Source organism: Toxorhynchites rutilus, chromosome 2 (assembly GCF_029784135.1).
Source record: "Toxorhynchites rutilus septentrionalis strain SRP chromosome 2, ASM2978413v1, whole genome shotgun sequence".
Classification (NCBI taxonomy): Eukaryota; Metazoa; Arthropoda; class Insecta; order Diptera; family Culicidae; genus Toxorhynchites; species Toxorhynchites rutilus.
In genome coordinates, this window is record NC_073745.1 from 31,111,484 (window position 1) to 31,136,835 (window position 25,352).

The window sequence follows — 25,352 nt, forward strand, 5'->3', positions numbered from 1 at the left end:
AAACGCTTATAGTTTCCATGAATTTTAACCATTTGCACACCAGGGGATTGTGATGTATAGAATATCAAACAAATCTTAGGGAATTTCCGATTCGTTTGGTATGTAAATCGCCAAAATCCGTTCGCCGCAAAAATAGTTATTAACGTTAACTTTATTTCATAAAAACGTTACCTGTTTTCTGATTTGGCACCCTCAATGAAAGACGTAGTTCTACGTCAAAAAACAACTAATCTAAAGTGTCCGAACAACCTTGTGTATGTATCGTACTTCTCTGTTGTGATGAAGGCAATAAAAACAACAGGTCACCTATCCGGCGTTGCCAGAGAGGTGCTGCTTCCTCGTTTCTTCCTTGTTGCTAGTGCTTCGGATGCACTTCACTTGATGCACGAAAAGGCGAAAGGAAAAAAAACATTGAAAACTACTTTGAGAAAATAGAAAAAAAAACCCGACCTCGATGTAATGCTTTATCGGAGAGACGAACAATGGCAGTCCGTCTCCTTTCAGCAATCGAAGAGGAATCAATTTTAGCAGTGTTACACGGTACACAAGTATATATTTCCTCAGTTTTAAATTGTTAAAATTTGAATGAAAATTTCCACATCAAGATATTTAATTACTTAAAACACGTATTTCTGACTTTTATTCAACCATATGTCTTTACATTTCCAACATTGTTTTTTCAACGGATAAGTTTATTTTCATTCATAATTTTAATTTTGAATAAACATGTGTTCATTCCGCTTGAAAATTATTCATATTTTTTGAAGCTCCCCTGAACTCGTAAACGAAGCTCAATGCCGGCAACGCGAAATAGGTCTCCCATTAATGCGATACCGTAGTAGGTGCTGCGTCGCGTAAAGGGCATACGCAACAGTGGCCAACAAAAAGGACGTCCCCCTGCAAAGGAATGATTCCGCCAAATAATTCATGTTAGAGAAACATTCTTTACTAATCCGTATGAATTAGAATGTGCTGTTTAAGCGCTGTATTTTGTCTAAACGCCTTCGGACAATGTGGACATGAGAAGGGACGTTCACCTGCAAAGTAATTATCCTGCTTAATGGTCCATTATAGTAAAACATTCATGACTAACCCGTATGAGTTCGAATATGCGGCTTGAGCGATGAACTTTGCTTGAACATCTTCGGACAATGTGGACAAGCGTAAGGACTTTCACCTACAAAAGGAATGACTCTGCTGAATAGTTCATTGAATTTAATATTTTTTCCAAACCCGTATGGCTTCGAATGTGTACTCGGAGCGTTGAAGGATTCCTATATGCGTTCTGACAGTGTGGACACGAGTAGGGACTTTTACCTGCCAAGAAATTACGCTGTTAAATGTTTTTTTGAATGAAATATTTTTCCTACTAACCGGTATGAGTTCGAACGTGCACTTTTAGTTTAGTTCTTGAGGGGAATGTTTTTTCACACTTTTTACATTTGAATAAAGGTTCCTCTTCTGAAATAGATAGTTTCGATAGAATGTAGTAAACAGAAAATAACAAATACGAATAGTACGTAATAAAACATGTTCTACCAACCCGGATGAGCTCGAATGTGCATTTGGAGCGCTGAAGATTTTACAAACGTCTTAGGACATTGTGGACAAGAATAGGGACGTTCGCCTGCAAAGGAATTATTCTGCTGAATTGTTTGTTGAATAGAACTGTTTTAACCAACCCGTATGAGTGCGAATGTGGTATCGGAGCGATGAAATTTGTATAAACGCTTCCGAACAATATGAACAAGTAAAGGGACGTTCCCCTACAAAAGAATGACTCTGCTGAACAGTTCATTATAGCGAAACGTATCCTACCAACCCGTATGAGTTCGAATGTGAGTTCGGAGTGTTGCCGATTCCCTAAATGCATTCTGACAATATGGACAAGGAAAGGGTCGTTCACCTACAAAGAAATGACTGCTGAATGGTTCATTGAACGGAATTGTTTTGACAAACCCGTATGAGTTAGAACGTGCACTTTTAGTCTATATTTTGTGGCAAATGTTTGTTCACACTTTTCACATTCAAACGGTATCCCACCTGGAATAGATTCTGATCAGTACATGCTTCAATCGTGTATAACCGATTAGATAGAACACATATCAACCAACCTTTTCCCAAGGAGCCCTTCTTACGTATTGTTACAGCATCTGGAATTGATGACAATTGATGACCGTTTTCTCTTTTGATTTGCATTTCGTCATCCTGTCCGATCGGCCCAAAACCCACTGCTGAGTCCACCTCGAGAATATTTTCATTATTCGAAAGCTCGTCGTTAATCATTAACTCTGGTTCTATCTTGATGTCAGTCGGTTCGGCGATGGACAACATTTGGAAGCAGCTCTCGGGAATTTTGTGGACTGTTATGAATTCCTGATGACATTTGTCGCATGTAGGATAACTGCTCAACGGAGAAGTGAAACTTCTCAACTTCTGCAGGACAGTTTTTAGCTTCTGCTCTTGATGAGAGGGAACCAGCACGTGATGGTGTATATTATTGCACATGTTGGAGCAAAAGCTACATTGGTCACTGTTGATATGAATTATGGTCGAACATCAGTTTGTTTTTAGATATGATATCTCAGATATCAGCCAATATATAATAACACAAACATGCATATGAATTGCAAATATTTGGTCGAATAATGACGAATTGTTAGTTAAGATTTACCGAAGCATGCCTTGTTATTAAACCATATATATATTTCTCCAATTAGCTCAATGAATTTTGGCATTGTAATGTACCTATATCAGAAGGAACAGAACACAAGTAAGACCCATGCAGAGTTCTTGTCAGTCGATAGTTTGGTCAGCTTCTTAATGAGGACGGAGTGGTATCCATATGCGACCATTACACCGATTCAGTTGGGTCGGTTTTTGCACTAGTGGGCCAACCCAACCAAACCATCGGCCGATAAAAAGGCTGCAGTCTGTGGGAGGCTCTGAGAGATTAATTCGACTTGCAATGATACGATTTTCCATATATTTGGCAAGTATACTTACAAGTTGTTGCTAATAGACGTCATCTCACTTTACCAGTTTTATTTATTTGTGCGCCGCACAATGTTCGGTCGTGCGGTCTATATTTCTGAAACAATAACAAAACAATATTTTTTGTGTGCTATTTGTATCTCTCTGAGTTGAAGCATCAGATTTTGGACAGGGATGCCAGGTGATTTTTTCAAATGTCTTCAAATGGTACGAAAAAATTTCTTCAAATGTCTTCACAATAATATTGAAGGAAACTAAAATTCATATCTTACTATGGAACAATGTTTGATAGCTTATTCAATGTTTATTCAATTTGGCTCTGTTATATAGCGCATTTCATCAAACTTACCTTGAGAATTTGAGTTTTTTTTGACGTAGAACTACGTCTTTCATTAAGGGTGCCAAATCAGAAAACAGGTCACGTTTTTATGAAATAAAGTTAACATTAATAACTATTTTTGCCGCGAACGGATTTTGGCAATTTACATACTAAACGAATCAGAAATACCGTAAGATTTGTTTAATTTTTTTTTATTAATTCGTTTATTTTTACAGGCTCAGTTACTTAAGTTTAAAGGAGCCGAATTCTTAAATATATTTTTAAAACTATATATATATATATATATATATATATATATATATATATATATATATATATATATATATATATATATATATATATATATATATATATATATATATATATATAAGTTAACTACTTTACCGAACCAAAGGGATTTTTAAAAACTAAATCATAGATGTTTGTTTCAATTTTGAATTATGACTGACTTTATTCTGATCGATTCTTTCCTTAAATACCTATCCGCTATTTATGAAAGCAAACCTTGTTGATGTCTTCTCATTCAGTGCTGATAAAATGTTGACACTTAGATTTCTCGGTGCAATATTAGTAAACATTGGTTGAGTTGATCGTGGCATTGGTGCTAGATGATGATTCGCTGTTATCTTCTCGCTACGATGATGAATGAACGTTAGCTAAGTATCGGACTAGATAAAGATTCCATTCGGATGGTTTGTAAACACCAGATAATGCTGGATGGTGATGATTCGTAAGTATTCCTCGGTGCGTTTGTTGAATGATGCAAGATGTTGATGTTTGGAAAGTTGAACGGTAATCGTTGGTGGTGTGATTCGTCAGCATTACATTGGTTGCATTAGTTGGATGATGAAAATGTTGATATTTGGAAATATGAATGGTTGATCAGCGTTTTCGGAAATTCGTTGATACGAAGTTTTATTTATGTTTTCAGAATCGGGAAAGTGAATGTGGTTGATGAATCATCCTTTGGGAAAGTGGATGGTGATAACTTCTCCCCCCTTTGGAAAGATTCGTCTCGAATCTTTGTGTGATTCAAAAGAGTTAATTCTGAGGATGGTTTTGATTTGTCTAGGTTTACTTCAATTTTTGTTTCTCGTTTTCTTCTTGCGGATATGAGTATCCAGAATCCTAGACTGCATTATATAATTGATAGCATGAGAAATCCGCTGATAGTGACGTTTTTATTGGCATTTTGACTAATTTTTATTTCATCAATGTGTCTTTGATTTTTAATATTTAGTTTATGTAATTCAACAATATCAGGTTGATTTTCTAGTATTGTTTCGTTTATTATTACTCCAATTGTTGGAATAAGTTTCATTTCATCATAGCCAATTGATTTCTTAGTGTCGTATACTTCGTTGTTGATTGTGATTATGCAATCATCAAATGTAATTAGAATCGTGCCTGTTAATATTCTATTCGTTGGATCACAACTCGAGTTTATGGTTATGGGATCTATAGCATTTATCACTAGTAATGTGTTTGTGTTGATTTGTTCTATTTTTGAAGAAACTATAGATTCAGTGTATGGACATGTAACGTTTTGTCCCCAAAGTGTGTTATGGATACATCCATCTCCTGTGACATTGATTAACCTATGTTGTTGACAGATTCGATATTGTTCTATGATCGGACAGTGACCATTACTGACAAATGTTGACGCTTTACTTGTGATGGCGATGTTGTAGTTTGATGATACAGCTCGATTGTTCAAGGGTATGCTTTCATAATTAATATAATGATAAGTTCCTTGCAAGAATATTGGTATTTTTATAATGAAAAATATATTTGAATGATTATGGAAAACTTCTATTTATAATAGCTCGTAAATCTCATCTATTGTATTTATATTCATATTTTGACATTCTAGTTTTTCCAAAACAAAATTTGTTTCATTCGGACTCAGAATAGATTTTGATAATATTCCTAATTTGGCAAATTGGATCGATTCGAAAATATCTTTTAACTTTTTGTCTAGAAATTCCATATTAAAAATTGTATCATATGTCAATTGCCTAATATGTATTATGCTATCCAGATCTCCTATTTTTGACAATTTTTTGAGTATTTTTGATTGTTGATTGTTTATTGTTTCAATAATTACATTCATTCTTGTTTCAAAGTCCTTATTTATTTCAATTTGCCTCTCATTATTTTTGATAATTTCATTTATTTTACCTTCAGTCTTGTCAAGTGTACGTTGTATATCCTTCATGTCATTGTCGTCTAAATTTCCAGTAATAGATTTGATTATTGTTCCTAAAGGGTTCAAAATACCCCGTTTCGTTCTTTTCAAAGGCTTCAATTTGTAAAATGATTCCAAGAGGCTTTTTATTCTTGCGTCCAGAACGTCTTGAAATTCTGTCAATGAATCGTTTTCCTTGAGAATTTTCAAAGTATGATTGAACATTTTAATGTTACTTTGAAATTTCTCGATGTCAATTTTATGAATGTGTAGATGGTGTGTTCTGACTATTTTTGTCTCTCTTTCTTTGAAGGCGATGATACCTGTGTGTCTTGATAGGTCCGTTATTGTTATTGTTGCCATTGCTATCTGAATGTACCTAAAACGAGATAATAATTTGATTATTCAAATCTATTTTATTCTTTGGAAATCCTTTCGCTTGCTCCAGTAAACCTAAAAAAAAGAAACTGTATTATTAAGAGTAAATAAATCTTAGCCTATTTTCTAATTTTAAAATATTGAAACTCATTTAAAGATAGATTGTGCGTCTACGTTTGTCTGCGTCTTTTTTTACGTTTTCTTCTATAGTATTAATGTTGGTGTGGTTTATAAGAAGGGACAATAAATTTTGTACTTTGCCATAAAAATTTTCAATCGATCCTTTTTGTTGTAATTGGAAGAGTTCCCGTGTAAGGGTAACGGGATCTCTTTTGTCATTATAATATGCAATCAAATTATTCTTTATGTCAATCCAGTTGACCGGAGTTCCATAAATTTCGAGTATTCTGTCCGCTTCTCCCGTTATTTTTGCGCGTATGGATTGCGTCCATACATTGTAAAATGGTGTACCTTCCAAAGCTGTTACAAATGGCATTATATTTTCAACAGATTTTATAAAGGAGTGTAATTTCACTGCATCTCCATCAAAACATTGCAATTCTCTAATAGCTTGTGGTGTTTGCATGCCACGCATAATTTTTTCTGCCCTTTGGAATATTTCTTCCGTTTCTGCGATCCTTTCTTCAGCCATTTTGTCTATTCTTGTCAACTACCCAAAATTAATTTATTTTCAATTCCTTTTCGCGGAATTAACAAGTTGTAATGTTGCGTAGTGTATAATTCCTTTTAATTATAATGGATTGGGTTCTTAATTCCTTTTCGTGGAATTAGTTTTTAATTTTTAATATCATTTAATTTATCTGTAATGTTGTGTAGTGGGTTTTTCAATTCCTTTTCGCGGAATTTACTTTATACTAAATTGTAAACATTTAATTCCTTTTCATGGATGTAAATTATGTAAATTATGTTTTTAAATTCATTACTTACGTTAATACAAGTAGAAATTTCATTTCCGTTGAGATTCTTTCCTTTCCTTTTGATTTTTCACTTATTTCGTTCATTGAACATACAATCCCATTTTCGCTGGGCTTAATTATTCAATTGATCTACTGTTGTATTTTTTATATTTATTTCATTTTATTCGGCAGCTATCTTCACTTTGTTCGTTATTCGACTGCTAACTTCACTTTGTTCATTGTTCGACTGATAACTTCACTTTGTTCGTTGTTCGACTGATAACTTCACTTTGTTCGTTGTTCGACTGATAACTTCACTTTGTTCGTTGTTCGACTGCGCCAGTTAACTACATTACCGAACCAAAGGGATTTTTAAAAACTAAATCATAGATGTTTGTTTCAATTTTGAATTATGACTGACTTTATTCTGATCGATTCTTTCCTTAAATACCTATCCGCTATTTATGAAAGCAAACCTTGTTGATGTCTTCTCATTCAGCGCTGATAAAATGTTGACACTTAGATTTCTCGGTGCAATATTAGTAAACATTGGTTGAGTTGATCGTGGCATTGGTGCTAGATGATGATTCGCTGTTATCTTCTCGCTACGATGATGAATGAACGTTAGCTAAGTATCGGACTAGATAAAGATTCCATTCGGATGGTTTGTAAACACCAGATAATGCTGGATGGTGATGATTCGTAAGTATTCCTCGGTGCGTTTGTTGAATGATGCAAGATGTTGATGTTTGGAAAGTTGAACGGTAATCGTTGGTGGTGTGATTCGTCAGCATTACATTGGTTGCATTAGTTGGATGATGAAAATGTTGATATTTGGAAATATGAACGGTTGATCAGCGTTTTCGGAAATTCGTTGATACGAAGTTTTATTTATGTTTTCAGAATCGGGAAAGTGAATGTGGTTGATGAATCATCCTTTGGGAAAGTGGATGGTGATAACTTATATATATATATATAAACAATTTTCTTACATCTATGGTTGGTAAGGTGGAAAACCGATTACTCGCGGTGTACTCGAGTTTAGAAGGGTGACATATTTTTTAGGAGAAGGATGGGATACAAGGAAATTGTAACAATGTTGATGAGCACTCAATCCTTAAATCTATTCGTATATCTATAGTTTATTTACATTTCAACTTATTCTACTATTTATAGCAAGGGGACGAATTACCCGCAAAGGAAGGAAAGGAGGGTATAAGGATGTAGGAACAATCACACACGAAGATCTATAGCTTTAAGGAAAACATATATATGGGACATGTAATCAAGGTCTAACCGAGCCAACACATCTCTCACCGGCACATTGGGCTGTCTTCCTCGGGCCCGAAGGGAGTTTTCTAAATTCGATCTGGATCGATACACCTCGCACGACCAAAGAACGTGCTCGATGTCGTGATAACCTTGGCCACAAACGCAGAGATTGCTGCTGGCAAGATTGAAACGGAAGAGTAGTGCATCTAACGAACAGTGATTGGTCATGAGTCGGGAGAAGGTGCGAATAAAGTTCCGACTTAAGTCCAGACTTTTGAACCACGGTTTGATGCTAACTATAGGGATAATCGAGTGAAACCACCGGCCCAATTCATCTTCATTCCACTTGCGTTGCCAGTTAGCGATGGTATTTTTACGAACTAAAGAATAAAATTTATTGAAGGCGATTTGACGCTGATATATATCGCCTTCAATTGCACCTACCTTTGCCAATGAGTCAGCCCTCTCATTACCCGGAATTGAGCAATGTGAAGGGACCCAGACAAAGGTAATGACATAACAGCGTCTGGATAAAGCACTCAAAATTTCTCGTATTCTCTCAAGGAAGTACGACGAGTGCTTTTCCGGCCTCACTGAACGGATAGCTTCGACAGAGCTAAGACTATCCGTTACAATGTAATAGTGTTCAACAGGTCGTGAGGCGACGCTGTCCAGCGCCCAGTATATCGCTGCCAATTCAGCAATATATACCGAGCAAGGATTCTGAAGACTGTGTGAGGTACTGAAAAATACGTTGAACACTCCAAATCCTGTGGACTCATTCATAGAGGACCCATCAGTAAAGTACATATTATCACAATTGATACGCCCATACTTTGCATTGAAGATTGTAGGAACGAACCCCAATCTAAGATAATCTGGATTTTCATGGATTTTCTCCTTCATGAACAGATCGAAATGTACAGAGGAATTGATGTAGTCAGGAAAACAAACACGGTTGGGAATATACGAAGAAGGAACAACCTGCATAGAGGTGAATTCATGATATGAACTCATGAATCCAGAATAAAAATTTAGCTCGATCAATTGCTCAAAATTTCCGATCACCAATGGATTCATAACCTTACACCGGATGAGGAACCGAAGAGATAATAAATTGAAACGATCTTTTAGTGGGAGTACGCCTGCCAAAACCTCGAGACTCATGGTATGCGTTGAGGGCATACATCCCAACGCAATACGGAGACAAAGATACTGAATTCGCTCGAGTTTAATGAGGTGTGTTTTGGCAGCTGATTGAAAACAGAAACTGCCATACTCCATCACTGAGAGAATAGTTGTTCGATACAACATAATAAGATCTTCGGGATGGGCTCCCCACCAGGTGCCGGTAATTGTACGGAGAAAGTTTATTCTTTGTTGACATTTTTTACTCAGATACCTAATATGGGCCCCCCAAGTACATTTGGAGTCGAACCAGACCCCAAGATACTTGAATGACATAGCATGAGTGATCGATTTACCAAAAAGTTGAAGCTTTGGTTTTGCTGGTCTATGCTTCCTAGAAAAAACCACCATCTCTGTTTTCTCCATGGAGAATTCGATCCCTAGCCCAATGGCTACATTTGTTCTGTCCATTTGTGTGCTTTCCCGAACAGAGCTGTCAATAACGAGCAACTTATCGACGACCAACGGAGGGGAAATCGTAGGATTTAAAGTCTCCGTGAACAAAGGAAAAGTAGAAGAATGAAGGGGAATACTTGACTAGAGTATAAACAGTGGATCTCGCTGAGGCAAACTTTCATTTGGCGTCGGACTGTTGAGCAATCCAGTTCACTTTGCTTTCGCTGCGCTTCGATCTAAGATAGGACCCCACCAGTGGTAATTCAACTAGGATATCGTCGTGTGGTTTTTCCAGTTCGTTTTTCGCGTTATTTGTATCGTGTGTTTTTCTTTCCACGTCATAAATTGGATGCTTCGCATAGTGTGTGATGAGCAAGAAGAAGAGGAAGGCTGGCTCGAGCCCTGCAAAAAACGAACGCATTGCCAGGGGCAATAAAATTTCGAGGCGAGCGTCATCTAATGATGCACGCGATGTTGGTGCAGTGAAAAACGCTCGCACTGAACTAAGCCTTCGCGAGTGTGACACCGCATCGAATAACAGCGGAGTAGGCGATTTCGGCACGTCAAGCGTTAAGCGTTAAGGTTGTGCGCCAAAAAATTATTTGGGGAATACCAAGCATCTTGAATGTCTTACTGGAATGTTATTTGGGTTCGCGTGCCAGTCACAAAACTGCCTTCAACTAGGATTGCATTTGCGCTAATATTCATCATAATGAAGCATTGCTACTGTTTTCGAAGTTGTTATTAACAAAAAAAGTTTATTTGTTTAGTCACCAAGAAAGTAAATGTCGTTCTGGAATTTTGTATGTGATTAGGTTTCGCTTGCCAGAAGCAAAACTTCCTCCACTAAGGGTGACAGCTTCGCTTCTCTCGAGCATGAGAAAGTAATGCAACTTTTTCCGAGGCCAGTAATATTAACGCAAAATGATGAGAAGTGTTTAAAATGATGCAAAATGATGAGAAGTGTTTATATTCCTAGTAGTTTCAAGCCATCAATGTATGGCTCTGTATGCATGCTATGGCGAACGCTTGTTTGGCGCTTGGTTCACGTTGTACGAACGATGCCTAGAGGTGCGATTCCTTTGAGGTAATACTAAATAACATGTAGCATGATATTTGATACTTGCAAGTTTCTGCAAATTTCACAGCATTATAGAATAATATCCGAAGGTATAAACAAGTGACTTATATAAAATAACAGTGTAGTTCTACGTCAACAATGCGGTTGTATCTTGGACACAACCTCCTATAATTTTTTTCAATAAATTTGAACAAGGGATATATTCTGCAAACCGCGATATAAATTTTCTGAGCTTAGAAATTATGGGCCCTATTCCAGAAAAGAATATGGCCCATAATTTTTTGTCTCGTCTCGTCTCGGCTTCAGTCACTGTCGTGACGAGCAAAATATCCTATTCCAGTACACGAGTTTCATTGAAATATTTTATTTGGTAGACTGGAGAGACTTCAGTCGCTTCAGTCACTTTTTCTTGGTATGATCAGTGATGTCAGATGAGAAGACATGTTTTTATTTTGAGAAAAACAACACACATTTTTAAAATTGAACAATCGATACTCTTTTCTCAGTGGCAAAATATTTAAAAAAAAACATAACAAAAAGAGATAAGTTTCATATATCATATATATTTCATATATCTTGGTTTCATTGATTTTTTTTTTCTCGAGCATATGTTTTCATCAATCAGACGTTTTATTATTATTTATTTATTGCGGGCAAACCGTATCAACGATTTATCAAGAAAAGTTTTAAATCTATATGCATATATTTCCAAAAAAGTAGTTGTTTTGAATTACCCATTTTCGTTCAATATGATGTGAAGACACTTCTCGTGTCGTGTTAAATATTAAAAACAGTCATCTGACATCCCTGGATATCAGTTCAATGTTTACATCAGGTGTATGACACGATTATCGCTATCTCACTCTACCCACCGTCACCGCCTATCTCACTATCTCACCTATCTCTGCTGTAAAAGTTCATATCGACATCACGATATGTCAGATGGTGGTAAATTGGTAATTCGCGATGACGTCGACATCTGGTGGCGACTTCAAGTTAGAGCCATAATTTGGGTCCAAAAATCGTTAGTGTAATTTCTACCAGATTAGAAGACACGGAGCCGGTTTTCAAATTTTAAAATTTGAATGAAAATTTTCACATTATGTTATTTAATTATTAGAAACACGTATTTCTGACTTTCATTCATCCATATGGTCATACAATTCCAACATTGTTGCTAATTTTTTTCTCTATAATATAAAGTTGTCTTCATAAACAATTTTCGTATGAGACTTTTTCCCCACCTGCAAACAAAAATGTTTTTAATTTAAACAGAATACTAATTTGATATGGAAAAGCTGATTTTCATTCATAATTTTAATTTTGAAAACGTTCACTCCGATTGAAAATCAGCTGTTCTTTGACGCTCCCCTAAACTAGTAAACGAAGCTCACTGTCGTCAACGCGGATCGCTGTTTTGAAGAAAACAAATACTTCTGACGTGTGAGATGTTGTTCCGTCTGATGGGAACTGTGGGATGGACTGTATATGTATGGTTGTTCCACTCATGAAGACAACCGGTACGTGGAAGAAACCCTTGTGTTCCTCACGCCTTACTCATCTGGGTGGGGGCCCCTGTGGCTCCGCTCTATGCTCTGAAAAGAGCATGTAAACTCTTTCAGGATGTGTTTTAGAAAACTCTTCGTGGAATGAGAGTAGCGCGGAGTGAAAGCATGGTGATTTGCAAGTATCTATCAGATTGCGTCACTGTTAAATTTCTCCTGCTACTGATAGTATTAGTGCCACCGCTGATGTGGTTACGTTTTCATCGATGTTGAAACTCTTGCTGTTGTGGGCTACTCTTGCCGCGACTGTTCTTGTTGTTCTTGCTGCTGCTGATGTAGCACTTTTGCGATGATGTGTTGGTTGCTTCTGGGTGTTGTTCTTGCTGCTTGCATTCTTGCACTTGTTGTTTGCACGCTGATGGTTGAGAAAAGACTGTCCCTGAGCGCGGTCGGGTGGCTACTTTTATGCTGGGCTGTTACGTCACGAAGAGAAAAAAGGGGGTGGAATTTACGTTCTGATTTGTTTCCCTCTTCAGTGCGCTTCTCGGACTGAACAGATGTTGGGTGCCATACGGCTGGTTTACATTTGTTGCAAAATCCCAAATAAAATGAGAAAATAAAGCAGAAATAGATGCCTAATCGCATACGCACAAACCATTTTTAAGCTTTTAAAACAGCTCATTATTTGCGCGTTTGACTCCCCAGCACACGAAATGGCATCATTTCTGCCAAAGATGAAATGTTTTCTGCCAACGCTAGTTTGGGTGTAGCTCAAATATTGAAGCGAAAATTAGAACAAAGAAAACAATATTTTGAATGTTTTATTCCATAAAGCGTATTGGTAGGGTTTTCCTCTTGGTGCAGAATAGGGGCTGTCCACATACCACGTGGACAGAGAAACTACGATTTCAGACACCCCCCTCCCCCACCGTGGACAAACATGGACATTTTCTATACCCCTCCCCCTGTTGTCCACGTGGACATTTCTCCATTTCTTGGAAAAAATAATCGCAAAAATAGCTGAATTACGCCTAAATTGAAGTTTATGTTTGTTTCTATTCTCTATTCAATGTTTGTACATTATAAACATGTGAACTTAATTAATAGAACCGATTTCTTCTCAATTCTTTGACAGCTTTGGGGGACAACAACTCGTGAAACTATTTGTATTGCTGTTTGTTTTCTTCCAAATTTCATTTACCATGTGATCACGTTATAAAACATAATATTTACGTTATAGCAAAACATCACATGTGAATCTAATCTCGGACATTTTCTATCATAAACCAACGCAAGTTGGCTGAACTGTGAGTTTTCAAGACAATGAAATCAAGTGCTTCGTAGTTGGAATACAGTGATTGAAAATCATAACATGTATAAGGATATAAACATGTTGTGTTGTGCTATGTAGTTTTGGCGAGTTCGACTCCAAAATTGTCGATCAAACTAATGGATGTAAGTCAGTGCCTAATAACTGATGCCGTTCACTTAGCTGATCCGCAAATTCATTATCCCATTAAAACCAGTTTACCAGTTGTAAAATCTTTCCTTGCCTGGGCTTCAATAATAAGTCCCCGCGATTCATCTATCAATGATTTTTCTTCGTTCAACTTGATAAATATTGGGTAAAATTGAGTTGTTTGGAATAATCATGCCGATTTTTAAGAAGAAAAAAAACGAAAGCAAAATACTAAGGCATATTTTTTTTTCTATGTGCACCGTTTTGTTTCACAATCTTTCGTCATTCTTCATGCAACTTGCAGAATTCATCATCGCAGAACTTCTTTGTTTTCTCGTTAAAAAACTGTGTCCAATGAGTCGAAATTCTTTTTTTATCCCATTTGTTTATTTATTTAGGCTCATTAGCGTTTTATCGTGTACATGTCACATTTTTTTGTCGAATCTATAAATAGCGCATTACACAGTTGCCATATTAGGTGTAAGAGTATTCCTTTTATACCATTGCATATGGTACATTACACAATAGCCATTAAGGCGCAAGAGTACTCTATCTGTTCTTCCATTGTCCAGCTAGACCACCGGACAGCGGACACAGTTGATATGACCATTGTTGTGTTATTAATAGAACAACAGCCCGATGTTTCTTGCAGAGCAGTGCAGTTGTAAGGATGAATCGATCTTATTTCGACCGTGGATCGATCTTATTTCGGCCGTGGATCGCTGACAATTGTTGCGTGGACGTAGTTATTCTGTTACAACACAAAGATGGTCAATTGAGGACCCTGAGTTTTAAACTCATGATCGATCGCTTACTGAGCGAACGCGCAACCAAAATTTTTGACCTTCAATATTTTTTATGTGACAAGTGATGAACAAAAATTGCAATATCTGATGATAGCGGGTAGACTATCACATCCTAGTCAAACTCTAAAAATTTATGGAGGGGCTTCCAAAGAAACATGAGGTTTGGCATTATTCTGGAAGAGGACGCCTTGGTCAATTCTGAACGTTTTTCTAGATTGACGATTTTGCTTCGTTTAGTTACGAATAGTGCTTGTCGAAATTTATCGATTGGATGTTTGGTAGAAGCTTATAATGCACAATTTTTCTCCTATCTTACTAGACACAAAGAATGACTTTTTGCAGGTAAAGATCGGTTTTGGAGATATCTAATGATGGTCCATTTAGCTCACCTCAAAGATTTTTTTCACTCAACATTGTTGTAAAGGATAATATTTTTATTCGCCTGACACTATTTGCTTCAAACTGCGAGTTTTCATTGCATGGAGATATGGGTTGTTGATGGAGATATGGATCGTATCATGTTTTCGGTCAATAGGTGTAGAACTCATACATTGTAGCGTTTCGTAGTCTAGTTTCACCAGGTGCTCATGAACATAGATACTTAAGAATACTTAAGGAACCTGCTAATTGATAAATTGAACCTGCTTCTCTAAAGATAGGTCCCCGTGAATGAATTTGTTGTTCGAGTTCTTGAATAACATAAACGAAGCGGTTTTTACATTGAGAGCGGAAACTGAATCGAAACATCGAAAACAATGTCGTGTATTTTTAATATTACAACATTCCAACATGCTTTAGTGGTATTTGAATCCTGCCGATAATAGCGTCCCAATTCTGATTGATAATGATAACATAAGATTCTTTAAAATTAATGAAAATAAATCGATAGCTCATGTGCGATACTCTCTGAATACAAATTTCAACAAAGAATTTCAACGATATGAATAAATATAGAATTTCCACCGCGCAGTGCTATCAGACAGCAGAAATACGTATAGATTTTTTTGCAATGCAGAATATTTTTTCATATATTGTTAAACACATATATTTTTTTGTTTTTCAAAATATTTATTAGTGTCCACATGAATGTAATATATACCCCCTCCCCCCTCACCGTGGACAAACGTGGACATCTTCGTAACCCCTATCCCCCCTAAAGTTATCCACGTGGTATGTGGACAGCCCCATATGTGATCTAATCCCGTATTCAAAGCCCTTCTGGAAAAAAACACGAATGTCGTAATAACATGTGCTTATTAACGGAAATTTCATATGTAACATCACAATCATTCAATCGGTAGGACAAAATGAAAAAAAAAGAAAAAAAAAGAAAAGGTGGACTCAATCTGCTTCTTTCAGTACAGAGTTCTGCACATGAACTCTGTTTTTGAGCTGGTATTATAAAATTTGGATAGCACTCGTTTCGCTAAGTCCTTCTCAAATTATTTGGAAAATCCTAATAATATTCCGGTCATTTTATCATATTATCAACATCCCACATATACTCTGCAGATACAAATGTATCAGCAGTTCGCTATGTCAAATTTACTCTCACGTAGACCTGGATTTAGAACACAGAGTTCAGTTTATGCTCAAATATGACGTAGCTAAGAAGTTGTAAACAAAGATCCTCCACTACGAATGGAAGCTTGATCGCTCAATGTTTATGTAGTTCTCATGCAGAATACATATTTCAGTGAAGAAATTCGATGATATGGAAAAATATTCGATATAACCATATATAACCATAAATATGGAATACTCAAAATGGGCAGAAAATGCAGAAAAGATTTCATTTATTTGAACAGATCTGAATGTATTTAAAAAAAACATCTGTTTAACGTGTCCACATGGACATTATCTGTACCCCCACCTCCCTCACCGTAGACAAGCGTGGACATTTTCAGTACCCTACCCCCCCCCCACCCCCTAAAGTTGTCCACGTGGTATGTGGACAGCCCCATACTACGCTGCTGATTGTGATTGGCAATGGACAAGTGGTCTCATCACCAGGTGTTAATGTGATTACTTGAAAATCGGTTAAATTTATTAATTTTATATGTACCCATTTTTTAATGCAAACGTTTTTAGGAATTCCCAAATCGATTATCGCAAAGCGTTGATTTTTCCGTTTTTCTAATTTGTACCTCCATTATATTCCCGAAAGACGTAATCCTGCCTCAAAAGCACCTGGCATCCCTGCACTCGTTGCACGACTTTTGCTTCACTCAAAAATATTCATTCGCTTTCCACTCGTCGAAAGTTGTGCGAGTTGCGTTTGTAATCAGCCTCGAGTGAGTGTGGAAAGGTGTTTTCCGTCTCTTTGGTTAACTTTTGCCTTTGTTTCAAATAAGTTTTACATAGTTTTACATAGTTTACATGATGGCTTATCAACTGACCAAGATCGGATCGGCTTTGTCCGGAAATTTGAGCAAAGCTGGTAGGTATCATCCACTAGCGATCCGAGATCAAAGTACAAAAAGCCGTGACGTCTGTGAGATGGCTCCAACAAGGCACAATAGATCTCTTGCTAGTAAATATAACTAGACTTTGGAATCGCTTGAATGAGCAGTGAAATTGTGACTTCGAAAGTAGTTTTCAACTGTCTTCGATTTATAGAATCCATGTTTTCTCCAGGAAGCCTACGTAATCCGGGATGATATAAATTCATCAAGTGAGATAGCAAAGTCCAAAGTCCATCGTTACTTGTTTTTAGTCATTTCAATTGACCGAGTTCACTACATGAGCATGTGAACGATGGGGACAGAGTACTGCATGTATTTCTGTATACTTTGTTTTGCCCGTATATTGAACATTGAATGCACACTGTTTGTAAATTTAGTTAACCTTTAATGTTTTAAAGGTGCTCTTAGTAACGTGCTAAATTATTTTGACGTGAAATCTCGAAATCATAATCCGTTATCTGACAATTGTTTCTAATGTATAATACGGAATTTCTAAATTTTTTGCAGCTCTGCGAAGCATCAGTACCACTGGAGTTGTTTTCGAACCGCGCAAGTTGCCCGACAGAACCGGAAAGAATGTAGTGCTGGTCGATGGAGTCCGAACGCCTTTCCTGTTGTCCGGAACCACCTATTCGAAGTTGATGCCCCATGAGCTGGCTCGACACTCTCTGCTGTAAGCTACTATTTAGTCGTTTAAAAATCGCTTACTAAACAAACTATTCACTATCTTAAACTATTAGGAGCTTGCTGCGTAAGACGAAAATGGACAAAGAGGTCATCGATTACATCGTTTACGGTACAGTCATCCAGGAGGTGAAGACATCGAATATCGCACGAGAGGCGGCGCTGTCGGCTGGTTTCAGCAACAAAACACCGGCCCACACGGTGACCATGGCTTGTATCAGTTCCAACCAGGCAATCACAACCGGAATGGGATTGATTGCAACCGGGACGTACGATGCGATTGTGGCCGGCGGTGTAGAGTTCATGTCCGACGTTCCGATTCGTCACAGCCGCAAGATGCGCTCGCTGATGTTGAGGGCAAACAAGGCGAAAACCGTTGGCCAGCGATTGCAGCTTCTAGCTTCAATTCGTCCCGACTTCTTCGCACCCGAGCTGCCAGCCGTAGCAGAGTTCTCCTCGGGAGAAACCATGGGACACTCGGCCGATCGATTGGCCGCTTCGTTCAACGCTAGCCGTCAGGAGCAGGATGACTATGCTCTGCGCTCTCACACCAAGGCCAAGGAGGCACAGGATAAGGGATACTTCACTGACTTGGTCCCATTCAAAGTGTCCGGTGTTGACAAGACCGTCGATAAGGACAATGGAATCCGAGTGTCGACCAAGGAAGCTCTGGCCAAACTGAAGCCCGCTTTCGTCAAGCCGTACGGTACCGTGACGGCTGCGAATGCTTCTTTCCTGACGGACGGTGCTTCCGCTTGTCTCATCATGACGGAAGACAAGGCGAAAGCACTTGGACTTCGTCCAAAGGCATACCTGCGTGATTTCCTGTACGTTTCCCAGGATCCGATCGATCAGCTGTTACTTGGACCCGCCTACGGCATTCCTAAGCTACTGAAAAAGGCCGGACTCACGCTGAAGGATATTGACTCTTGGGAAATCCATGAAGCGTTCGCTGTAAGTCATTTACTGAAAGCGTCTGAAATAAGTATCTGCTGAAGTTGTTTCTTTCTAACCACAGGGTCAAATCATCGCCAACCTGAAGGCACTCGACTCCGACTACTTCTGCAAGAACTATCTCGGACTGAGCGAGAAGGTGGGAACGCCTGATCTCAGCAAATGGAACAACTGGGGTGGATCGCTCTCGATTGGGCATCCATTCGCTGCGACCGGAGTGCGCCTCTGCATGCACACTGTAAGTGTTTGAAACCCTTGGCACCCCCTTTCGTACTCGCTTCAATCATTTTTTCAACAGGCTAATCGTTTGGTGCGTGAAAACGGACAGCTTGGACTGGTGGCGGCTTGTGCTGCCGGTGGACAAGGTGTCGCCATGTTACTCGAACGGCATCCGGATGCGAATGCCGAATAATACCGGACAGATATAGATGACGAGGGAGAAGGAATGTACGGGACATCATTTAGCACGATAAGCCTAAAGTGGGATGCTTCACGCTATCGCGTGGGGTTTCTGTTTGATTTGGTGTTTGAGCACCCATCCATCACTTGCGCATCGCCTTTCAATAGTTGTGGGAGGATCAATTCATTTATATCCGTCATACGGTAGCATTATTTTATTATTATTTTTTCGAAACCTGTTTATTAATATGTTTATTATGATTTTCATGTTTATATTTACACGTCTTTAAGGGTGATGAACCATAGCAATATGTTCTGTTTAGTTTTTCGACTTATCCGAATGCCATTAATGCTCATATTGGTATTGATGCTCACAATTTGTCGGGTTATTCAACCGTGTGACACCGATGCCAATTCGACCCTAACAATTTATCCCATTTCTACACATTGCTATACAGGAAAACCTGTTTTTGCGCGGTTGCTTTTTGTGCGATTTCTAATTTGTGTGACTGTTTAGGTGCCATATTATTATTTGTGCGATTAGTTTGTGTGATTAAAGACCCAATATCATACTATAATCGCACTGGAAGAGCCGCACAAACGAGGAATCATGCGAAAATGGACCGCACAAAAACAGGATTGCCTGTACACATACTCGTTGCTTTCGATACGTTAATAAATAAAAAATATTCCATATTAGTCACTTAGAGAGTAACTACGTTTTTTATTCTGCTCATTCTGCTCTATTTTTCCATTATTCTGCGATAGGTTATGGCAGAGGAGTAAAAGTGATTTTATTGAATGGTCAATTATCGCGAGAAGTGATGGAAGGAAATCGATTTCCGCTCCAAAAGCTGAATAACAGCAACTATCCAACCTAGCGCTCCAAGATCGAGTTGCTACTCGTGCAGGAGGATCTATGGTGCTACATGGAGCCGGGAGTGAAACCGGAAACGGTAGTACAAACTTCGTGCGATGCGGGTGACGCCAAGGCATGGGTCTAAATTGCTGCTTGAAAGTGAAGTTAAATTCGTTGACCTGGCGGACGGCAAACAAGGGGTTGTGCGTGGTGAAGGTTCCTGTGTCATCGAGTGCGCGGATGAACAAGGTTTTCGTCGGGATGTTACGTTTAGTTTTGCTCTGTACACCCACAATAAAGATTGCAAGCACGTCTGGCATCGGAGATTCGGTCATCGGGACTCGAAGGCTATCGAATGATTACAGCAGGATCTGGCGAATGGTTTAACGATTTACGAATGCAGCGTTGACGAAAACTATGCATGCTGTCTGAAAGTTAAAACTCGCATTCCTTTCCCGAGCGAATCTAAATCTAGATCAAAGGCGCCAGTGGATCTGGTACACATGAACGTTTGCGGTCCAGTGGAGGTGCCATCAATAAGTGGTTATCGATATTTTATTACCATGATCGACGACCACAGTCCACAGCCACAGCGGAAAGCAGTAGCGGTCTTTCTACAAGCGCGAGGGGATCTCAGTCCACCGCCGGCTACAATCCGCAACAGAACGGAATCGCGAAGTGAAAGAACCGTTCACTTATCGAAATGGTACGATGCATAACTGCATCAGCGATACTGGGTAGAGGCGATCAACTCGGCCGTGTATCTTCAAACATCTTGCCTACGATACCAATCGACGTTACACCATACGAGCTTTGGAACGGCGTAGAACCCAAAGTCAACAACTTGCGAATCTTCGGTTGCACAGCGTGGGTCTACATTCCAAAGGCAAAGAGAAAGAAGCTGAATGTCACCGCACAGAAATTGATTTTTGTTGGCTATTCAAACGAACACAAAGCCTATCGTTTCCTCGAACACACGGAAAATCCATGTTTGATTTTGACGTGGGACTACGTCTAACCGGAATATATGGAGGGTAAAATGAAAACCTAAACACAGAACATGCAGGAAAAAATGAAAGATTTCGAATGCTTATAGCTCGAACATTTCGTACTGGATAGGTGTTCAGTCCCTGAAGAGATAATCGAAATTCCATCGCAATCCCCACCCCTATGTTATTCTCCTGCCAGCTGAGAGAGCAGCCTAGCAACGATGAGAGGCAGTATTTTTCCAACCGCAAAGCAGCAAACAACAAAAAAAGAGTGAGGCAGAACGTGAACGTGTTGAAACGTGTTTTTTCCCAACCAAACATCTAGAGTTAGAGTTTAGAATCCTGTCAAAGGTGAAATAAAGGAGATCGTATGTTTTTATGCTGCAAACCTGTCGCATAGTGTTTTTCTTTGTGTGAAAGCTTATTTCCAAGAGTGTTTCCGCTGTGAACTTTATGTTCAAGCGTCCATTGGCACGTTTCCCCCAGTGAAACGGTGCATCATCCGACCAGAGCCTCCGCTCTCCAACTATCGAAACAAACATTGGTCCTTCGAACCGGATCCGCCGCATATGCGCTTGCGGGGAAGTGTCCAAACGAGAAAGTGGAACGATCGGGTAGCGAAGCGAAGTGCACTGTGAATGAGAACTACAAAAGAACTGTGTGTTAAGTAATTATTGACGTTGAAAAAAGTACAATAACTGTTAAATTTCGGAACAGTACCTAGCGAAGTAAAAATGTCTTTAGGGAGATCACCCACCGAAAAATCCAGCACGTGTGTTGTAAATCGTGCTGATTCAAACGATCTGAGTGTATTAATTCACCTGCGAAATGTATTGAAAACAAAATTGACACGAATGAAAAATTCCATCCAACAAGCTGAAGAGAATGGTGTTGAGCTGACAGTATCGCAAGTGAAAGTGTATAGCAGAAAATTGGAAGCTACATACAGCGAACATAACGATCTTCATCAGCGGATAATGAATAGGATTGTCCCTGAAAAGCGCGAGGAACAGGATGCCGAGTATTTTGAGTTCGAGGCGTTACAAGAAGAAATTTGTGTTTTTCTCGAGGAGTGTTTGGAAAATCTCCCCGCTGCAGTACCATCACCAGCAAATCCCACTCAGCAACCGTTGGTTATCACCCAACCGCTGCCTCGTGCCATACCGACCTTTGATGGCAGTTATACCCAGTGGGAAAAGTTCAAGGTGATGTTTCGTGATGTTGTGGACAAATCCAATGAGCCACCACGAATAAAACTATACCACCTGGAGAAGGCGCTGATAGGCGATGCTGCTGGTTTAATCGGGGCTCTGGCAACCCTATCCCATCCAATGCAAATTGAGCGTAGGCAGCATAAAACAGGGCTCGCGCTTAGGGGGCTCACGTATTGTTTAATGTTTGGAGTCATATATGTTAATATTTGATTACGTTGGATAGTTTTTTTTTGGCAAGCGATGTTTGGATACCCATCCGGAAGCTTTCTTGGCGATTTGCAATTCAAATCACAGCCGAAGAATCGCGCGGAGCATTTCATTTTGAATTTTAGGTTATGATTTCTATGCTCATGATTTTCTATGCTGGCTACTGAAAGGCGGCCATCTTAGCAATCCCTTGGGTTTAATAGATGCCAGAACTATCAGCGATGGCAACTATGAGCAGGCCTGGAGAATCCTCGAGGAGCGACTCGAAGACAAGCGCAGAATGATCATCCTTCACATCGATGGATTATTCGGTGTGCAACAGTTGTCGCATGAAAGCCATACCGAGCTACGATCGTTAGTAGAATGTGTGTCCAGAAATGTAGAAAATTTAAAGTTCTTAGGACAAGATTTAGCTGGAATATCTGAGCATATGGTGATCCATCTGTTGACACAAGCACTGGATGACGAAACGAGAAAGCTTTGGGAGACTACTATCAAACGAGGTGAGCTTCCAAGTTATTATGAAACCATAGCTTTTCTGAAGAAACGCGTGTCATTGCTGGAGAGGTGTCAAGCAGCAGCCAGCTGTTCACAACACGAGCAAACACGATCTATTTTTAAACCAACTGTTCCGTTTGCAGCCGAAAGCATCGAAAGGATTAAGCCGTTAAGGAGCTTGAAGTGTGATTTTTGCGGAAATAACCATCAGACATTCAAATGTGCTGATTTTAACCAACTATCGGAGGATGAACGCTGCGAAATGGTGAAGCAGAATAGTGTGTGCTTCAATTGTCTGAGACGTGGACATCGTGTGTTTGACTGTCCATCTCCCAAATCATGTACCAAGTGTCATCGAAGACATCACAGCTTGCTACATCACAACCAATCTGAGAAACCAATCAACCCATTGAGGAGAACTCACGAAATGACGCCTGTTTCATCGCCAGTTATTGGAATAATGAATCCTGTGACAGAGGATCCATCGAACAGCCAACCATCAAGGACGACAGCTCATTCCGTACAATCGATGGGTGATCCAGTTGCAGTGCTGAGAACACACAATGCCATCCTCGACAACACCGATGTCAAGAAGTCTGGAGAATCTGCTTCATCTATTAAGGAGGAAGCCCGCGAGAGTTATAGATTAAAAACTCGTTGCCACACAGCTAATAGACGACCTATAACTCAATTGCCGTCAAGGAACTATATCTCCAAACTGAGAATCCCGCGATTCATACCTCCTCAGAGATTTTCGAGGCCCAAGTCGAAACAGGACTACCAACCATATTTGAAAGCACCATACCATCAAAACCGTTCGTTCGCATATCGCCTAGAGTCAAGCGAGTCTAAAGATCCTCTGGATTTCACGAACTGCAAGTGCAGATGCCATCAACACAGCATATTCCGGCCGGGGAGTATGTTCAGTCCCTGAAGAGATAATCGAAATTCCATCGCAACCCCCACCCCTATGTTATTCTCCTGCCAGCTGAGAGAGCAGCCTAGCAACGATGAGAGGCAGTATTTTTCCAACCGCAAAGCAGCAAACAACAAAAAAAGAGTGAGGCAGAACGTGAACGTGTTGAAACGTGTTTTTTCCCAACCAAACATCTAGAGTTAGAGTTTAGAATCCTGTCAAAGGTGAAATAAAGGAGATCGTATGTTTTTATGCTGCAAACCTGTCGCATAGTGTTTTTCTTTGTGTGAAAGCTTATTTCCAAGAGTGTTTCCGCTGTGAACTTTATGTTCAAGCGTCCATTGGCACGTTTCCCCCAGTGAAACGGTGCATCATCCGACCAGAGCCTCCGCTCTCCAACTATCGAAACACACAATAGGAGAGATGTTTGCATCAATTGATAGGGAATATTTCTACGCATCTATCGCAACTAACAAAATGTTGTTTTTCATTAGATAAACAATTGAATAACTGTAAAATATTAGGCGTTATCTAAACGCCCTAACTGCATCGTTTTGATTGGCCCGATTCACGGTTTCCCTAACACAGCCATCAAAACCAAGCAGCCTTGGGGAAATCGGCATTGCAAATACCGATTAAAAGTAGGGGGACTTTTGTTCTCATCGAAACATGTGCCCTAACACAGACTTTAAAACCAAGCAGCGAAATCGGCATTGCAAACACACGAAAGTAGGGGGAGCTTTTGTTCCCACCGAAATGTGTTCCCTAATAGAGATTTCTAAACCAAGGTGCCTGGAGAAATCGGTATTTCAAATTCATGCAAGTCGGGGGTATTTTTGTTCCGACTGGAATGTGTTTCCCTAACACAGACTTCAAATCCATGGAGCGTGGGGAAATCGGCATTGCGAATTCATACAAATCGGGGGTATTTTTGTTCCGATTGAAATGTGTTTCCCTAACATAGACTTCAAAACCGAGGTTTCTGGGGAAATCGGCTCTGCAAATAAATGCAAACTGCGAATACTTTTGTCCTCGCTTGCCTTTGTGCAGAGTGGAATATGTCTGTCCTAACATGATCTTCTAAACTTAGGAACCTGGGAAAATCGTGCATCGACACTAGAAGCGAATGAACTTCCCAGTTTCAAGCAAATTCGGGATTCGAGAAGTATGTACACTTTTGGGATGTAAACTTCAGAGGGAAATGTAAAATAAAATAATCGTTTGATAATTTTTTTTTGTCTTTATTGGAAAGATTTTCAGCCTTAGGCTGGTTCATCAAACGTTTGATAATTCTTCCGTACATATATTTTGTTCTAGTCATCATACCAAACGTAAAAGGTCCGTCATTAAATTTACTTGTAACGAAGAACAATCAATCACAATAAATGAATTGACTTTACATGGCATTTGTTCATTTTTTTCACTCACAGAGCAAATATATTGAACTCAATTGAATTTGGAAACTGTTTCATTCAATCAAGAATTTAGTCAATACAAACGAATGATTGCTAAGCTAAGGTAGTTCCACGTCAACCTTGCGGTTATATCATAGGTATAACCCACCCATTTTTTTGCCACGAAAAATCCCGAACGAACCCGAAGCACAACCGGAGAAAGAAAATGTTGAAGAGGAAAGCGAGGTT

At 39.1% G+C, this 25,352-nt stretch overlaps 3 protein-coding genes across 6 annotated transcripts; 2 read left to right on the plus strand and 1 right to left on the minus strand.

Annotated features, from left to right (window-relative positions):
* Positions 1-629: 629 nt before the first annotated feature.
* Positions 630-3,292, minus strand: LOC129768648 (zinc finger protein 239-like). 3 transcript variants are annotated; one of them, XM_055770425.1, is made up of 11 exons: positions 3,007-3,292; positions 2,749-2,933; positions 2,115-2,533; positions 1,960-2,043; positions 1,823-1,906; positions 1,683-1,766; positions 1,544-1,627; positions 1,375-1,461; positions 1,234-1,317; positions 1,094-1,177; positions 630-1,037 (listed from the first exon to the last, which is right to left on the minus strand). In XM_055770425.1, the coding sequence occupies exons 3-11, from the start codon at positions 2,506-2,508 to the stop codon at positions 949-951; spliced, it is 1,074 nt and encodes a 357-aa protein (XP_055626400.1). In that variant the 5' UTR covers positions 2,509-2,533; positions 2,749-2,933; positions 3,007-3,292; the 3' UTR covers positions 630-948. The 3 variants fall into 3 exon arrangements, with proteins under 3 accessions (XP_055626400.1, XP_055626401.1, XP_055626399.1); XM_055770426.1 differs by having other exon boundaries at positions 2,749-2,945; XM_055770424.1 differs by lacking the exon at positions 2,749-2,933 and having other exon boundaries at positions 3,007-3,290.
* A 4,077-nt stretch (positions 3,293-7,369) lies between these two features.
* On the plus strand, positions 7,370-19,337 carry LOC129768647 (trifunctional enzyme subunit beta, mitochondrial). Of its 2 annotated transcripts, none has more exons than XM_055770423.1 (5): positions 7,370-7,519; positions 17,497-17,662; positions 17,730-18,627; positions 18,692-18,865; positions 18,926-19,337. In XM_055770423.1, the coding sequence occupies exons 1-5, from the start codon at positions 7,507-7,509 to the stop codon at positions 19,037-19,039; spliced, it is 1,365 nt and encodes a 454-aa protein (XP_055626398.1). In that variant the 5' UTR covers positions 7,370-7,506; the 3' UTR covers positions 19,040-19,337. The 2 variants fall into 2 exon arrangements, with proteins under 2 accessions (XP_055626398.1, XP_055626397.1); XM_055770422.1 differs by lacking the exon at positions 7,370-7,519 and adding an exon at positions 16,767-16,964.
* A 2,391-nt stretch (positions 19,338-21,728) lies between these two features.
* Positions 21,729-24,084, plus strand: LOC129765635 (uncharacterized). The gene is made up of 3 exons (XM_055766046.1): positions 21,729-22,170; positions 22,466-22,798; positions 22,937-24,084. Exons 1-3 carry the CDS (start codon positions 21,729-21,731, stop codon positions 23,725-23,727), a joined length of 1,566 nt encoding a protein of 521 aa, XP_055622021.1. The 3' UTR covers positions 23,728-24,084.
* Positions 24,085-25,352: the final 1,268 nt, after the last annotated feature.

Bases quoted from the DNA above. Each gene is read 5' to 3' on its own strand.
- LOC129768648 (XM_055770424.1), bottom strand. From the start codon at position 3,029: ATGACGTCTATTAGCAACAACTT. The intron at 2,534-3,006 runs GTAAGTATACTT...TCATATCAACAG, and splicing joins ACGTCTATTAGCAACAACTT to TGACCAATGTAGCTTTTGCT. The intron at 2,044-2,114 runs GTTGGTTGATAT...AATCTATTCCAG, and splicing joins GAAGGGCTCCTTGGGAAAAG to GTGGGATACCGTTTGAATGT.
- LOC129768647 (XM_055770422.1), top strand. From the start codon at position 16,904: ATGATGGCTTATCAACTGACCAAGATCGGATCGGCTTTGTCCGGAAAT. The intron at 16,965-17,496 runs GTAGGTATCATC...AATTTTTTGCAG, and splicing joins CGGAAATTTGAGCAAAGCTG to CTCTGCGAAGCATCAGTACC. The intron at 18,866-18,925 runs GTAAGTGTTTGA...TTTTTTCAACAG, and splicing joins TGCGCCTCTGCATGCACACT to GCTAATCGTTTGGTGCGTGA.
- LOC129765635 (XM_055766046.1), top strand. From the start codon at position 21,729: ATGAAAAATTCCATCCAACAAGCTGAAGAGAATGGTGTTGAGCTGACA. The intron at 22,171-22,465 runs GTTTAATCGGGG...GGCTACTGAAAG, and splicing joins GCTGATAGGCGATGCTGCTG to GCGGCCATCTTAGCAATCCC. The intron at 22,799-22,936 runs GTGAGCTTCCAA...TTCCGTTTGCAG, and splicing joins GGAGACTACTATCAAACGAG to CCGAAAGCATCGAAAGGATT.